This window comes from Bos indicus, chromosome 7 (assembly GCF_029378745.1).
Source record: "Bos indicus isolate NIAB-ARS_2022 breed Sahiwal x Tharparkar chromosome 7, NIAB-ARS_B.indTharparkar_mat_pri_1.0, whole genome shotgun sequence".
NCBI lineage: Eukaryota > Metazoa > Chordata > Mammalia > Artiodactyla > Bovidae > Bos > Bos indicus.
In genome coordinates this window covers 6,645,741-6,661,222 of record NC_091766.1, presented here as the reverse complement: position 1 = coordinate 6,661,222, position 15,482 = coordinate 6,645,741, and the positions used below count along the sequence as shown (strand labels likewise).

The window sequence follows — 15,482 nt, the reverse complement described above, 5'->3', positions numbered from 1 at the left end:
TATTTTTTTGGTATTCTCTTGCTTTTTCGGTGATCCAGCAGATGTTGGCAATTTGCTGTCTGGTTCCTCTGCCTTTTCTAAATCCAGCTTGAACATCTGGAAGTTCATGGTTCACATACTGTTGAAGCCTGACTTGAATTTTGAGCATTACTTTGCTAGTGTGTGAAATGACTGCAATTGTGCAGTAGTTTGAACATTCTTTGGTATTGCCTTTCTTTGGGATTGGAATGAAAACTGACCTTTTCCAGTCCCGTGGCCACTGCTGAGGCAAAAATAAGGAAACACCAGCCTGAAATGACATTAGACCTGAAAGAGTTACAGGAAGTCCCCTACATATGAACAAGTCATTCTGAGAGCATGTTTGTAAGTTTAATTTGTTCAAAGTTAGCCTAGGTACCCAACTGACACAATCAGCTGTATCATACTGTACTGTAGTAGGTTTAGGATATTTTTCACACAAATAGTACGTAAAAACAAACACAAAAAAATAAACACCTTTAACCTTACAGTAGCACAGCTGACACGCAGGGGCTGGCATCGAGTGCACAGGCAGGAAGAGTCCTTGGCTAGAGGAGGGAGAGGAGGTGAGATGGTGGAGCCGAGGGATCTTTAGCAACAGGAGTCGGAGGGCGAGCTGCAGTCTCCCTCACGCCTATGATTTCCCTCACTCACGTTGATGGCACAGATTCTGGCTTCCCTGGTGGCTCAGGCAGTAAAGAACCTGCCTGCAACGTGGGAGACACAGGAGACAGAGTCTGATCTCTGGGTTGGGAAGACCCCTTGGAGAAGGGAATGGCAACCCACTCCAGTATTCTTGCCTGGGGAATTCTATGACAAGAGGCTGCTGGGCTCCAGTCCACGGGGTCACAGAGTCAGAAATGGCTGAGTGACCAACACTTTCACTCTCACTGCTCTATACAGTGCTGTAAAGCACACACAGGCACAGCCACTTGTAGAGAAGGCATGCATGTGCCAGTGTACACCAGACACGTGAGCTAACTTACGTGACTGGACATGTGAACACACGTTTGCGTTGTTTTGAAAGTTTGCAACTCAACGTTTCCTAAGTAAGGGACCTTGAGTTTTGAGGAGTGGTCAGCTGTGAGCAAGGGCTTCCTCGATGGCTCAGAGGTAAAGAATCCGTCTGCAATGCAGGAGCCACGGGAGCCATGGGTTCGATCCCTGGGTCAGGAAGATTCCCCTGGAGAAGGGACTGTCACCCCACTCCAGTATTCTTGCCTGGAGAGTCCAAGGACAGAGAAGCCTGGCGGGCTGCCGGGGCTCGCAAAGAGTCGGACACGACAGAAGTGACTTAGCATGCATATGGCTCTGAGCACCTCAGGGAGAGGTGGCCCAGTCAGTTCCCTCCCCAAAGGGATACCGTGGGACAAGCAGCATGGGTTTTCAGATTTATTCTCATGGTTCCGCGGCAGGAAGAGAAAGCCTTGTAAGGATTGCCTCCAGCCATGTTCTAAAAACTGCTTCCTCTTCTAGAAAGGATTAGGGCCACGTCAGAGGTTAGGAAGCCCACGAACCTCACACAGGTACCAGGTCCCAGACCCAGATCACCGCTGCCGACAGAGAGGCAAGGACCTTCCACGGACACAAAGCAATCCCTCCCCCTCCAGGACCTCAGGGAGATCTACCAAGACTTGCACTGTCCTGGCTGATCTCACTCTCCTAAATCTACTATGTGACTGAACACCTGGGTCTGAAAAGCTGTCTTTCCAACACAAACCTCTCAGACTTTCCTGGCAGTTTGGTGGTAAAGAATCCACCTGCCAATGCAGGGGACAGGGGTTCACTCCCTGGTCCGGGAAGATTCCACATGTTGCGAACAACTAAGCCTGTGCTCCATGCCTGCTCAGCCCATGTGCCGTGACTACTGAAGCCTGTGCGCCCCAGAGCCCCTTCTCCATAAGAGAAGCCACCGCAATGAGAAGCCCCTGCACCTCAACGAAGAGTAGACCGCACTCGCTGCAACGAGAGAAAGCCCTTGCAGAAAGACCCAGCACAGCCAAAAAATTAAAAACATCCGTCGCCAGGTGATGAAGGTCAACATCAATGGTAATGAATCCGGTTGATGACATGGACTCAATGTGATGTGACAAGAAGGGCGTTTCACCCCAGAGGTCCTCCCCAAACTCGTCACCCCAGACTAACCATGAGAAAAACATGGACACGTCTCAACAGAAGACCACATACAAGACAGCTGACCACTCCTCACAACCGTCGAGGTCGTCAAAATCAAGGCAAGTCTTGAGCAACTATCTCAGGCCAGAGGCACCTAAGGAGACACGACAACCAAATGTCATGTGAAATACTGGGATAGAAGAGGGGCATTCGGGGACAAAACTGATGAGACGTGAATCAGGAATGTGTGCTCACTCAGTCGTGTCCAACTCTTTGCCACCCCATGGACTGTGGCCCACCAGGCTCCTCTGTCCACGTGATTCTCCAGGCAAGAACACTGGGGTGGGTGGCCATGTCCTCCTCCAGGGGATCTTCCTGACCCCGGGATCGAACCTGCATCTCTTGCATCTCCTTGGATTGACAGGCCGATTCTTTACACTAGTACCACGTAGGAAGCCCCATGAGTCAGGTGTAGACTATAATCGTGTCCCAGTATTGGGTTCCTTTATAACAAACATACCAGCCGGAGGTAAGATGTTAAAAAGAAAGGAAGTCATGAGGGGCTTATGGGAACTCTTCCTCTTCTCTGTGTGATTTTTCTGCACATCTAAAACCGGTCTAAAAAATTAAGTTTCTTAAAGTGAAAAAATAAGCAAAGAGATGCCTCTCTCAGAACGATTCCCTGGTTGGGCTAAAGCATCTCAGGTAGGAAGGGGGTTGTCAACAGCTGCCCAAGCTGAGGACAGAAGGGGACAAGGACTGGAACCCAGAGACCCAGAACACGCTCTCAACAGGAACTTCTCAAGAAAGGACATTTATGGGAATTCCCTGGGGGTCCTGTGGTGAGGACTCCAGACTTTCACTGCTGAGGGTGTGGGTTCAATCCCTTGTTGGGGAACTAAGATCCTGCAAGTTGTGAGGCTTGCAGGAAAAAAACAAGAGGGAGAGAGAGAGAGGGGCTTCTAGGTAGCAGAGGGCTGGGCCTGCGTGTGCCCTGCCATTTCCAGTAAAGGCTGCTTCTGACGTGGAACAGTCTGGGCCTCGTTAGTCTTGGAAGGGTGTCTCGCCCCCTTCCTGCCTGGTTTTAAGGTCAGGGCTTCTCTACTCCATTTCTCTGTGCTCAGGCTGCTCAGAGTCACAAGTTTGGACCATCTTCACCTGAGAGATGTCTGTCTGGGCCGCCTTGTCTCCCTGGGGATGGAAGAGGCCCAGCAGAAAGCAAATGTGTGACAGTCTCAGCTACACCAGAGGTCGTCCCAACAGTGATGTCCATGCTTCTGGAAGGTTCTAGGGGTTTCTGGGGACTGCATGCTGATGGAAGTCTCTCCCTGTGTGCCGATTCTGAGTATGGGTTCCTGCTGAGGAGGCCCGCCCCGCCGGCCTTGCTCCTTGTGCAGACTGGACGGGGCTCCAGTGAACTGTATGGTGGGAATCTCATTTCAAATGGCAGCATGGTGACCGAGGGCCGCCTGCCCTGCTTACAGGGCAGTGAGGTCACCGCCCACCGTTCCAGAAGCACTCTGCAACCGGAGGTACAGGGTGACCTCTGAACACTTCCCAAGCTGGCTGTTTTCTGTGGCCTCTGCTCAAACACTTAGAATTTTTTTTTTCTTTTCCCTTCAGCATGCAGGACCTTAGGTCCTCGACTAGGGATTGAACCCATGCTCCCTGCACAGGCAGCGTGGACTGCAAGGAACTCTCTCAAACACTTAGGATTTAACCAGAGATGTTTGACCTGGTTTTCCACGCCTGCCCGAGGCCAGTCTGCCTTTGTGACATCACGCGTGGACCTTCATGCAAGGAAAACAACGGGTAAGTGAAAAAAAAAAGGATTCTTCTGTTTTTGTATTAAAATATTTTATATTAATCATTCAAACTTAATTTTTATACAATGAATGCATACATCACTGGGGTGTCTGTCTGAGAGGGGAGTCAGGGAGGCGTCAGGTAGGTGTGCCCAGGTGTGAGCAGCGGGGGAGGGTAAGGAGACAGGCGCGTCCTCTGCTCGCCCTGTGCTTTGCCTGCCGGTTCCAGGAGGGAGGCGGGCGTGTCACAGCGAACAGGTGGATCCTCGGCCTCTCCTCGGGCCTCGCTCTGCTAGGGTGAACCATGTCTCCCCTTCCCGGCTGAGGCATCCAGCGCCTGGGGCTCTCTGACCAGCAAGTCCTTGACGTAACAGTGGCTGTGACTTGGGGACCGCCAAGAGCGAGTGTGTGTATACGTAGGGATTTCCACGTCCTCTCCTGCCTCATGCCCGACCCGTGGCCGTCCTGCCTCCGGGCACCTGCGTGCGGGGCCACACCTAGGCGGCAGGCATGTCGGCCTTGCTGAGCGCGATGGCCAGCTCCAGGTCTTCCTGCTCCTGCCGCCGCAGCCGCGCCAGCCTCTCCTGCTCCGCCTTCTCACTCTCCCGCTTGGCCCATGCCAGCTGCTGCTCCTCATTGCCAAACTGCAAAGGAAAAACGGAGGGTGGGTTACACGGTCCCCGAAATGGTGCCTGCCTGCCAGCTGGCTGGGGCACAGAGGATGTGGAGGTCTCCCTTGGGGGGATCGGTGGGGTGTGGGGAAACGCCAGGCTGGGATGCATTGAGGGGAGGTACCTGATGTGTGGGGGTGAAAACCAGGAAAAGCCAGAAGCCCCCTCTTGGTTGGGGATGCAGAGGGGACGCGCGTGCCCCAGTCCTGACCCCCAGCCTGGAAGGCGGTCACATGCACTGAGATACGCAGGGCTGAGTCTGACCTTAACCGCCACCTCCACCTCGGAGAGAAACCAGACGCCCCATCCCTGCTGGGAGCTGAAGCAGGTGGAGGCCAGGCATCAGATTAGGGACATTGAGAGACTTCTGGGGACCCTCCCCCGGCCTGGAGGAGGCTTCACGGGGGGTGGGGAGGTGAGACGGAGAAGCTCTACTGGGCCTCCTGTCGGGGGACGGCAGAGGCATCTGGAAGCAGCTGGGAGCAGAGTCAGCTGAATCCCAAGGAGATGGGACGCCGAACCCGCGAGCCTGGGCCTCCATGACAGCCCGTGATGCCTGGGCGAGAGGCGCTGGGGCTGGAGACCTCATGCTCAAATAGATCTCCGAGTCTCCAACGTGTACACGGGCCTTGAGGCCAAACGAGACGACAGGTCCAGAGATGCGGGAGCTCTGCCTCAGCCACGGTCCCAGGGGTTCTGGGAGATGCTAAGAGCCACTTTGTACTTGAACGTTCACAGGAGCCCTTGGCAATCACGCTGTCTTTTGGTCCAGGAGTTTTTCATTCTTGGTGGTGGTGGTGGAGGGGGGCGGGGGTCCTTTTCCAAAAGGTACTTTTTAAAAAAATTTTAAAACAAAGGAAGAAACTGTTTTGATCCCAAGATGGTGGTTTAGTTGCTAAATCATGTCCGACTCTTTTGACCCCATGGACTGTAGCCCGCCAAGGCTCAGAAAGTCCATGGGATTCTCCAGGCAAGAATACTGGAGTAGGCTGCCATTTCCTTCTCCTGAGATAGGTGATTTCAAACCATTCGAGCGATGGACTTCCAGCTCTATGCAAAGGAAAGCAAAGCCGGATGTCACACACTCTTCCCCTGGTGGAGTCCCCGCCCCCGAGGCCCCCAGTCACTGTGCCCTGTCTCCAGGTGAGGTGCCTCCAGCACCGCTGACCCCCAGCGGAGCTGCAGCCTGTTTGGGCCCCTAGCCTGCCTGCGTCGGCATCTCTCCTCTGTGTGGAGAAGTCAGCTGAACCCCAAGGATCTGGGACAGTGAACCCATGTGCACCAGAAAGGAGCTAAGATTTTCCCAAGGACACTCCTGGGACAAGCAAGTGGGGCAATCAGACTGGCGGTTTGTCCATGTTTCATGACCTGACCGCCAGTCTGGGGGTGACGAGGCCAGGCAGTGGGGGCTGGGCAGGGGAGGGCTGGCTTGGGGGAGCCTGGTTTGGAGCCAAAGGAGGGGGAGGAGATGGGACAGCCCAGAAGGCCTCCCTCCACCTGTCTGGGGAGTCAGGCAGGGGCAGGTGAGGGTCAAAAAGAAGAGGAGCCGCCCTCCAGGCACAAAGGTCGAGTCCTAGTTTCTTAAAGAAATGGCCCAGAAAAACACTCAGGGATCAGATGGGTCTCCAGCTTGGACTCCTGAAAGCCAGTCCCCGCCCCTCGTTTTTCCACCACTGGCCACAGATAACTGCCCTCCCCTCCCCCACCTCGTACTCTATGGGGAATTTTCCAACACCTCTTCAGGAGAAAAACAAGGAAAGAACAACAAATGCCGATGGGAATGAGTGGTGGGAGGCGACAGGCAGCTGGGTGGACAGGGGACCTCGCCCTCGCCAGCCCGGAGGAGCAGGCGGGTGGGTGGGGGGGGGCCGACGAGAAACAGGCCCGCACCTCAGTGGGGCCTGCTCAGCCCGGGAACCTCCCGCTCCAGGAGTCTGTGAGTTCAAAGCAAACGTGCTGACGGGAATGTTCTAGATGCCTTCGGGGAGGACTCGTCGGAGGCGAGCTTAGGCTCCAGGGCGGAGACTCACAGCGGGCACACGGGCGGAGGCAGGCTGAAGGCAGGGGCTTCTCTGTAGCTCCCTCCGTGTCTTGAATCAGCGGAGCACCCCCTCCCCGGCCCTGGCGGCGGGCCCACGCCCAGGCCACGCTCTGGTCCTCTGACCTGGATACGTCAGGTGCGTCACGCGACGGCCCGGATCTGGAACACCAGCGTGTGCAGGGGCTGCTCGGCGAATGGCCGGCTCCAGGTTCTACTTCTCTCATGACGGCGAGGGACCGAGGCGACCCGGCAGGTCGGGAGCACTCTGCCCCCTTGAGACACCTCACACACTGGGGCCCGACAGGTGGTTTGATTTTGGCGGCCTCTCCGTGGAAATCTGAGGTTCAGAGCCCTCTGCACGTGAAGTAACAGTATCCTTCCTCCACGGGGATGGACGTGTGCGCCCCGTCTGCTGTCACCACGTGTGGGGACACTTCTCGCCGCTTCCCGTTAGCTCGCTTATCCTGCTGTTGAAAACGCATCCAACTCATCTGACGAGGCAAAGCGCAACTTATCCCATCCGATATTTGCTCTTAATGCACACTTCCGAAAGAAAGCGCTGTTTGGCCCACCTAGAAATACGACTTCCTAATAAAACACATTTGCCTGAGACAAAGAAGGCCCGTTTTAAAAGAAACGCCAGAGAGGTTTCCTGTGAGCTGCTACAAGCACAAGAAACCCATTGATGGAAACTCGGGGTCTGTAAATCAGAGGGTTCCAGAGTGGCAGCGCTGGGGCGCCAAGGGGGTGGGGAGCGGACTGGGTACATGCGTGACACTGGCTTCCCTGACGGCCAACGCGGACCAAGCTGCCTCTGCATGGGTTAACAACGTGTCCTGACCACACGCTTAGAACGTCTGATCTGAGAGTCACGCTGCCAGGCTGCTGAGCAGTCAAGAGACCACTCTGCGTCTCCCCCGGGAAGCTGAAACACACACACTCGAGGAACCAACTTTGGCCTTCTTTCAGTTGGCACCTATCTCTCAGGTCCAGTGAACAAAGAAAACATCGGGCAATGGACCAAATCCCTGGACACCACGAACATGAAAGACACTCCGAGCCCCCAGAGGTGGAACAGTTCTGTATGGCTGAGGGGACAAGACAAATCAGCTAGGTGTCCTTTCTTCCCCACTTCCTGTCCTATCACAAGGGGCTGAACCTCCCAGTCAGCTGATTTTCCCCAGGAAGACTGGGGCGCCCGAAGTGGGAAAGGCGATTTGAAACGTAAGGCAGCAGGGCTGCAGACTGAGTGCAAGTCCATCAGTCGTGTCCAGCTCTTTGCAACCCCATGGACTGTGGCCTGCCAGGCTCCTGTGTCCATGGGATTCTCCAGGCAAGAATACTAGAGTGGGTTGCCATGTCCTCCTCCAGGGGATCTTCCCAACCCAGGGATGAAACCCAGGTCTCCTGTATTGCACCTGAGAACTGGCAGAACCCAATTCCTTGCCTGGAACTAAGGGTGACTCAACCCCATGGGTGTTTTAAAATAGGAAGTTAACAACTGTGCTTGAAATGACCAAAAATGATGAACTAAATGATAACTTGAAATCTTGGGGGGTTAAAAAAAAAAAAAAAGTGTTCCAAAAACCAGCCATTGGGTGGCAGGAGGGGGACTGTAAGAAATAGAACTGTGCATTTCAGAGAGAGAACAATCATTTCTTCAAACTGCTGTTCAAACCCACTTACCCTTCCCCCCTACCCTAAACACAGTACCCAAGTCACACGTGAATAGCTCAATTTTTTTCCATCAGTGTTTCATTTTTTTTTTTTCTAACCAAAAAATAAAAGCGGTGCTATTCAAGAAACTGTAGATAAAGCGGGTTTTGTTTCTGGCTTTTATTTAACAATGTCACCGTTTGTATATATCCAGCGTGCACTAGCTGTCAACAAAACCGGGCCAACTGCAGTTGTAAAATATCTACAGGTTGCCAAGAGCCAGGAACGTGTCAGCATCTTGGGCGATGTCAATAAGCCACAGCCTAGCTGTGCACGAGCTGGATCTGACATGAGTCAGGCATGCCCTGGGCACTGGAACGGCGGTGCTCACTTTAAGATAGACATTCTAGGAGCTGAAGCATCTATAAACAATACATCTCACACCTAACGAGGAAACAAGGTTCTCTGTCAAACCAAGCGAAGAAAGCCTTTTCAAAAAAATATTAGGTGCGCAACGGACAGGGAAACCGTTTCTGGGAAAACAACATCTGAAGCTCTCTGAGAACAAGATCTTTGGGTACTCACGAAGGTGCAGAAAGCACACTAACATGAAAGCCTTTTACAGCCTGGAATCTTTTTTTCAAACTGAGACACGGAGCCAGGCTTTCAAAATCCCCGGGTTAGCTTCTGAAAAGGCATTTCACGCTGCTGAACGGCTTTCTGAGTTTTGGTTTTGTTTTTTTTTTTTTCTTCTCCCTGCACAAGGAAGGGGCTTCAGAGCAGCTGTTCTCGTTTGCATTTCGGTTTTCTCCAAAGCTGATAAAAAGTGTTTTTAAAACAAATCAAACTGCTTTCCCTTGGTGTGATCTGCCTGAATCCTTGCTGCCCTAAACTGGGACCATGAGAACTCTCGCACAGACACTTTTTTAGGACAGCAGCACCCAGATTAACTTTAGCGATCTTGTTTTCGTACTTCAGAAGTGTTTGACGTGGTGGCTTCCCCCCCACCCCCGAAAAAAAAAGCTGAACGAACACAAAAGCCTCTGGGCGACAGAACTACTACAGAGAGTCTACCGTGAAACATAAAGAAACGGGCATTCTGGGCCATCCTGCTGGAAGGAAAATGCATCCTCATCACAGAGTATCCAAACCAGTGCTCTTTTTCTTTTATTGAGAAACCGTTTTTTTCTTACAGCAAGAAACAGTACAGAATAAATAACATGGGTGATGGTGTGAGGTTCCGGGAGACTTGGGCCAGAAGGAGCTTTGCCATTTCAAAGAGACAAATAATAATAATAATGATAACCCCAAGGAAGCTGCAAGCGGAGCAGGGGGGAGGAGGGGATGGCACGGAAGGCAGAGAACTCAACTTACAGAGGTGAAGTCTGCAAAGCCCAAAGAGGAGGCTTTAGAAGGTTTAGCTGAAGAGGAGGGAGCAAATGGATCTTTTCCACTAAACGGGTCCCCAAACCCCTTTTTATTTTGGAACGGGTCACTGCTGTCGGCCCCAAGTGGCTGGAATGGATCAGGGGGTTCGGTAAAGTCTGCAGAACCAAGCTGGTTTACGGGTGTACTTTTACCTGGAAAATTTAGGAGAAAAAAAAAAAAGAAGAAGAAATACAAGTTACTGACCAGGGACAGAACAAGAGTCCTGACTGAGGAGCCGGGTGCTAGCTCCCTGGGAAACTCTATCCTTCACTTGGAAAGAGCTGGAATGTGGCTCGTGGGACGGACTCCAGGGGGAATTGGCATGGGTCTCCGCTTTCCTCTTCCTTTATCCCGGAGGCTTAATGATTTTGTGGGAGGTCTCAGAAAACCAATTCAGATGACCCTTCTCTCCCCACCCACCACAGCTAAAATTTACATCATCTTTAGAAAGCTCACATGCAGGCGTGTTTCAAAGTGATTCATTTTAGCAGGGCAACACATTCACGATCACACTGAGTTTTTACAAAGTCATGGTCGAGCAGAAAAAGATGACTGTAAGAGCCCAATTAAAAAAAAAGGGGAGGTGGAGGATTACTTGCAACTAAACAGGAAGGATGGGGAATTAGTTTCATGACGTGATGTAGAGTTAGCCATGTTAGTGGTGAGGGTCTGTATGCAGCTCACCAGACAAACCCACTCGGCCATCCTGGGTTTAAATTCATCCTGGGTTGAAATTCATTTCCGGCTCCTGCGTCTGTCCCTTTGACTCCAAGGGGGCAGGCTTTGGGCTTTTGTGGGCTCTTGCCAAGAGGGTGGCTCTGGGAGACCCAGGTCCCAGCAAGGTAGATCTCCACGAGGACATGGGAGACAGGTGTTTAGAATTGGTGGGAAATGAGGCTGCGAGGCTACGCTTGGGGGGTGTGGCCCAAGGACAAGGGGCTTCTCCCAGTGAGTCCTGCCAACACGTCAGAACCATCCACGAGCAACCAGACCCCTCTCCAGGCCTGCTTGGCAAGGGGGGCCCATGGGATGAGCCTCCAGGATCTGCTGGGTTTGGAGGCCAGGTTCCTGCCTGATGCCATTCATTTGCCCAACAGCTGCCTGGGGTAACTAAGGTACCCTGGGGTGAGACGGTCAATTCGGCAGCTCTGTGTCCAAGCCCAGGCTAGGGCACACTTAACATGATTCTGATCTGTTAACTGAGTTGCCCATGTTCTGCTCTTGCAATTTTAAAACTAATGTGCGAGAAGAAGCCAAAAGCCGAGGGCCACGTTCCATACAGAACCCTGGACATAGGCTGCATGTCCAGAGGCAGGCCCTGACCCTGAGTCACGCCTGACCTGTCTGCAGCGCCTGAGCGCAGGGCACCTGCCTTTCCACCCTGCTGGCCTCTGCCACGCCACCTGCCCACACGTCCACCTCCAGGCCCAGCTCCAAAACCACACTCTCTGACGCTGCTTCCTAAGGCCACATTTCTCAGGGTTCCCAGGGGTCCCTAAGGACTTCTGCCTCTGTCCCCTTGAGTTCTGAGACCCAGACCAGGCCCAGGGCCTCAGGCCCAGCTGGCCTGCTTCTGTCTGGGAAGTGGGCATGAAGGGTCAGGGGTCAGAGTCCATGATTGATGCCCTACTGCGGGCGCAAGCGGGGCTCGGCATATGTGGGGCCTGTGACCACTTGACCTCAGGCCCCTCTGGATACACGAGTCTTTTTACTTGTCACTTGACATAGCAGCTGGGTGGCCCTAAGGTACAAAGGCCACCCCGACTCCATCAGTTTCACTCAGAACCTCGAGTCACCGGAGACGTGGTTCTGCCCCCAGGAGAGCCCACAGAGAAGAGATGGGGGCGGAGCCCACCAGAAGCGGTGGTGAAAATCCCCACGCCCCCTCCCACCTGAGCTGGGACCTCTGGGTGGGCGGGTGATGCCAGCAGTGTGGCAGGGACACAGAGGCCCCGAGCCACCCCCGCCCTCGAGAGCTGCTGTTGGTTTCTGTCTGCGTGTTTAAGGAAACGCTGAGAGTCTTGACTTCCCGAGGCTCGCACAGGGCTCTTGAGACACAGGCCGCTCTGCACCCGGCTCTCCGTCACCTCCCGAGGCTGGATCAAAGGACTATGCCCTTGCCCGTGGCCTCATGGGGCCCCCATGCTGACCTCTGGCCTTCCCAGGTTCTTACTGTCACAAACAGCACAGCCTCACCCACCTGTGTCTATTTATAGAGACGTTCCCTGGTGGCTCAGATGGTAAAGAAACTGCCTACGAGGCAGGGGACCCGGGTTCAATCCCTGGATTGGGAAGATCCCCTGGAGAAGGAAATGGCAACCCACTCCAGTACTCTTGCCTGGAGAATCCCATGGACAGAAGAGCCTGGGGGGCTACAGTCCATGGGGCTGCAAAGAGTTGGACACGACTGAGCGACTCACACTTTCACACACTTTCTGGAGGTGGGGCTATGAGTCAGGAGGCGTGCCCACTGCAGCCTGACCTTCCGAGTACCTGCCCCAGGCTCTGACAGGAGACACCCTGACCTAGAAGGGCGGGGAGGGGGAAGGCTGCAGACTTGGGGAGGCTCTCTGAGGTTCCCGGTGGCCACAAGTCAGGTCACAATCAACCATGAGGTTCAGTGGGCCAGGCGAACATCTCTCTGCCAAAACCCCTGGGTGGGCCCCACCTGCTGGGGCGGGGACACTTCCCCGGAAGGACGGGCCAAGTCCACTGCACAAGACAGTAGGAATTAGGGCCCCTCTTCCCCAGGGCAACTGGCTTCTTCAAGTGAAGTCCTGGGGGCTGTGCCCACACCCCACCTTCCATACAGGTCGAGACTTCTGGTCCCTCCTCTTCTATCTGTGACAGAGCCACAGACTTCGGGCTGCTCCCCCTCCAGCACCAAATGCTCCTCCCTGACCTGTCCTCCTAGCTGCTGGCTTTGCTCTCCCTCCCAGACCTCAGCCCTGTGGGCTTCAGACAACAGGGAGACCCGATCTGGGTGCCGGGCTGAAGAGCCACCTCCCCCAAGCCCATCTTCCACAGCAGCCTACTCCCTGGTCCGAGGGATGAGCTGACGGGTGAGCGCGGGCCCCCTGGGCTGGCACCACAGGCAGAGGAGAGCCCCTCTTTGGAGGTGAGCAGGCAGCACAGGCGGGAGGGATCAGGCAAGCCCTGCCCCGCAGCTCATCAACTCCAGGCTGTACAGCCGGGAGCCGTGAATGAACGGGAAGCCGGGCAGATCACAGGGGCACCCTGGGCAAGGAGGATGGGCATGAGCCCCGGGAGCCTGGGTCCCCACAGTGGCACCACCACCCGAGGCAAGTGGTCCTCGCCTCTCCTGGGTCCCTGGGAACCAGCCCTGCAACAGCCACTGGGCAGCTCACTCTCTCAGCTTTCAGCCCCGTGGGCCCCTGCACTCAGCGAGGTGGCCTTTTAACTCAGAGTTGCGCCGAACCTGCTGAGCTCTCTCCAGCTCTCTGGGAGCACCCACCCCAGCCTCGGCCATCCTTCCCCAGCTCAGTGCAGTGCCCTGCGCTCACTGCTGCAGGCCAGAGCGCCCCTCCCCGCAGGGGTGCCGCACATTCAGAGGCCGCCCTCCCCACTTCTGGCGCAGACACCGCTGCAGCCCGTCCTGCTCTGTCATTAGGTCACTCGTTGTGTATTTTCTCTCTTGCCCAAGAGATCATGAGCTCCAGAAGGCAGAGCGCTTGGCTGCCCACAGCTGTGTCCCCGCTCCCCAGACGGCTCTACTGAACACAGCTTTCTAACGTGCAAGCTCCACCGTGACGAACTAAGAAAGCCCGCACAAAACCCTTCCCCACCTTGTCCCCTGACACCCCTCCAGGGGCCCGAGCCATACCTCGCTCCCCAGGACCCCAGCCCAGGGCTTCTCTCCAGACAGTCCCTCTGCCTTAAGTGCCTGGGCCCACCATCTCCCCAGGCCTGTGTTCAGCCCTCCTGGCCCAGCCCTTGGAGACAGTGGGCCGTGGACCCCTGGAAGATGGGGAGGAACACGGCAACCGCCCCCCTCAGCCTCAGCTTCCTTATCCATGAAATGGGGTTGTGATGGGATGAACTGGTCCCCCACCCCCAATTCATTATGCTCAGGTCTTCTCCCCCGGTACCTCAGGATGTGGCTGTCTTGGGACAAGGGATCTTTGCAGAGCTAATTAAGTTAGAATGAGGTCCTCTGAATGGGCCCTAATCCAGGAGGACTGGTGACCTCGGGAGAAAAGAGGAGAGCAGGACACGCACATGCACAGAGGGGAGGCCGCGGGAAGGCACAGGGGTGGACGCCGTCTACAAGCCAACCAGAGCAGCCTCAGGAGAAGCCAACCCGGACTCCACCTCAATCTCAGACTTCCGGCCTCCACAGCTCTGAGACGCTCTGTCTCGGCTGTCTCTGCTGCCCGGTCTGCAGTATGTGGTACGGCGGCCCTAGGATACTCGGGCGGCGTAAAGGAGTGTCCGCTCTCCACGGCCACCAGAGCTGAGGTCAGCCTGTGAGGGGGCTGTCTGCTTTTGTAAATCACGTTTTATCAGTCTGCCAACGCCAGGCTGCCATGGCTCCAATACCCAGAGGGCAGGACAGTTCGGCAGTCCCCCATGAGCTCCACAAGGAGACTGAGAACCCCGCGTGCAGAGCTGCTCAGATGCCCCCCAAGCAGGGTGGTGGGTGGGCATATGTAGCCCCTGGGCAGGGTGGCCTCCCCTGAACTTCCGGGTTCCCTGCGCTGGCCCCCACCTGTTGGGCTTCCTCAAACCCTCCATGCGGCCTCCCCCTGCCGCAGTGCAGCAGCACCACAGCCCAGGCGTGCCCCCCGAGAGAAGAGCCCCCCGCAGCGTACACCCAGATGCAGACCCTGCCTCGCTTTCCAAACCCCAAGGGGTGGCGTCACCAAAGGCTGATTGTGAATAGACAGGATCCTGAGCGAACCCTGTGCCGGGGTCCCCTGGGACACCGGCAGCCTTCCCTAGGCCCCAAGGGACGAGGCCTCACCTGCCAACCAACCCGATGCATGCACCTCTGCTGGGGCGCCCAGGGGTATGGCATCCTGAGGCATGGGCACACTGACCTCAGCTGGCATGGTCCCTGCAGCCTGGCTACCGTGGTTTCCCTCCCACAGGTACCTCCATCAGGCAGACCTCCCCATGCCGTCCAGCACGGCAAACATCTGAGCACGCATAACAGGGTTGGCTGACCCTAGCCAGGCCCTGAGAGTGACCCCAACAGTGCAGATATTCAAATACACCATCACCCACTTCTGTGCCTTGTTTTTTTTTTTTCATTTAAGAAGAGCTTCCTCTCTTGGTCTGGGGGATTTTTTTTTTTCAGTCACTTTGGGGGCAGAGATTGGAGGGTGGGAGGCAGTTAAGAATCCAGCCGGCAAGAATGTCAAGCTGAGGTTTCTAATAGGCATGGAGATGATCAATCGGGGAGATCTTGAAAGGAGGCACTCACACCCAAGAACGAACGGCCCGGGGCCTGGTTTTTGCTTGGTTGCCGAAACCGTTGTTATTTAGAAATCATGACTGTGTTAATATGAAACCAGGGCACATCAACTGCTCCTGTTTTGGAGTGGTGGTGGTGGGGGAAACGGTTTTTTCTCGGTTATCTGTTTTTGTGCTCGGGCATAGAGGCTGAGTTATCGGACCTCACACGTGCAAAACTGGTGGCCTCCCGGCTTTGGCCTGACACGACGCTCACGAGCAGAGACACCTTTTACAAAAGACGCCCTTGCCCTGACTGCCCTTGGTCCACAA

General features: G+C 55.1%; 1 protein-coding gene across 10 annotated transcripts in view; it reads right to left on the bottom strand.

Moving 5' to 3' along the window:
- Positions 1-3,975: 3,975 nt before the first annotated feature.
- EPS15L1 (epidermal growth factor receptor pathway substrate 15 like 1) overlaps positions 3,976-15,482 on the bottom strand; it is a 105,213-nt gene continuing 93,706 nt past the window's right edge. For 3 of the 10 annotated variants that reach the window (XM_070792600.1, XM_070792599.1, XM_070792601.1), the window contains 2 exons: positions 9,681-9,886; positions 3,977-4,582 (listed from right to left, as the gene is read on the bottom strand). In XM_070792600.1, the coding sequence (XP_070648701.1) occupies positions 4,436-4,582; positions 9,681-9,886 (353 nt within the window). In that variant the 3' untranslated portion in view covers positions 3,977-4,435. Of the gene's footprint in view, positions 4,583-9,448; positions 9,887-15,482 lie in introns of those variants that run through there. The other 7 variants (XM_070792602.1, XM_070792603.1, XM_070792605.1 and 4 more) reach the window with 5 other exon arrangements.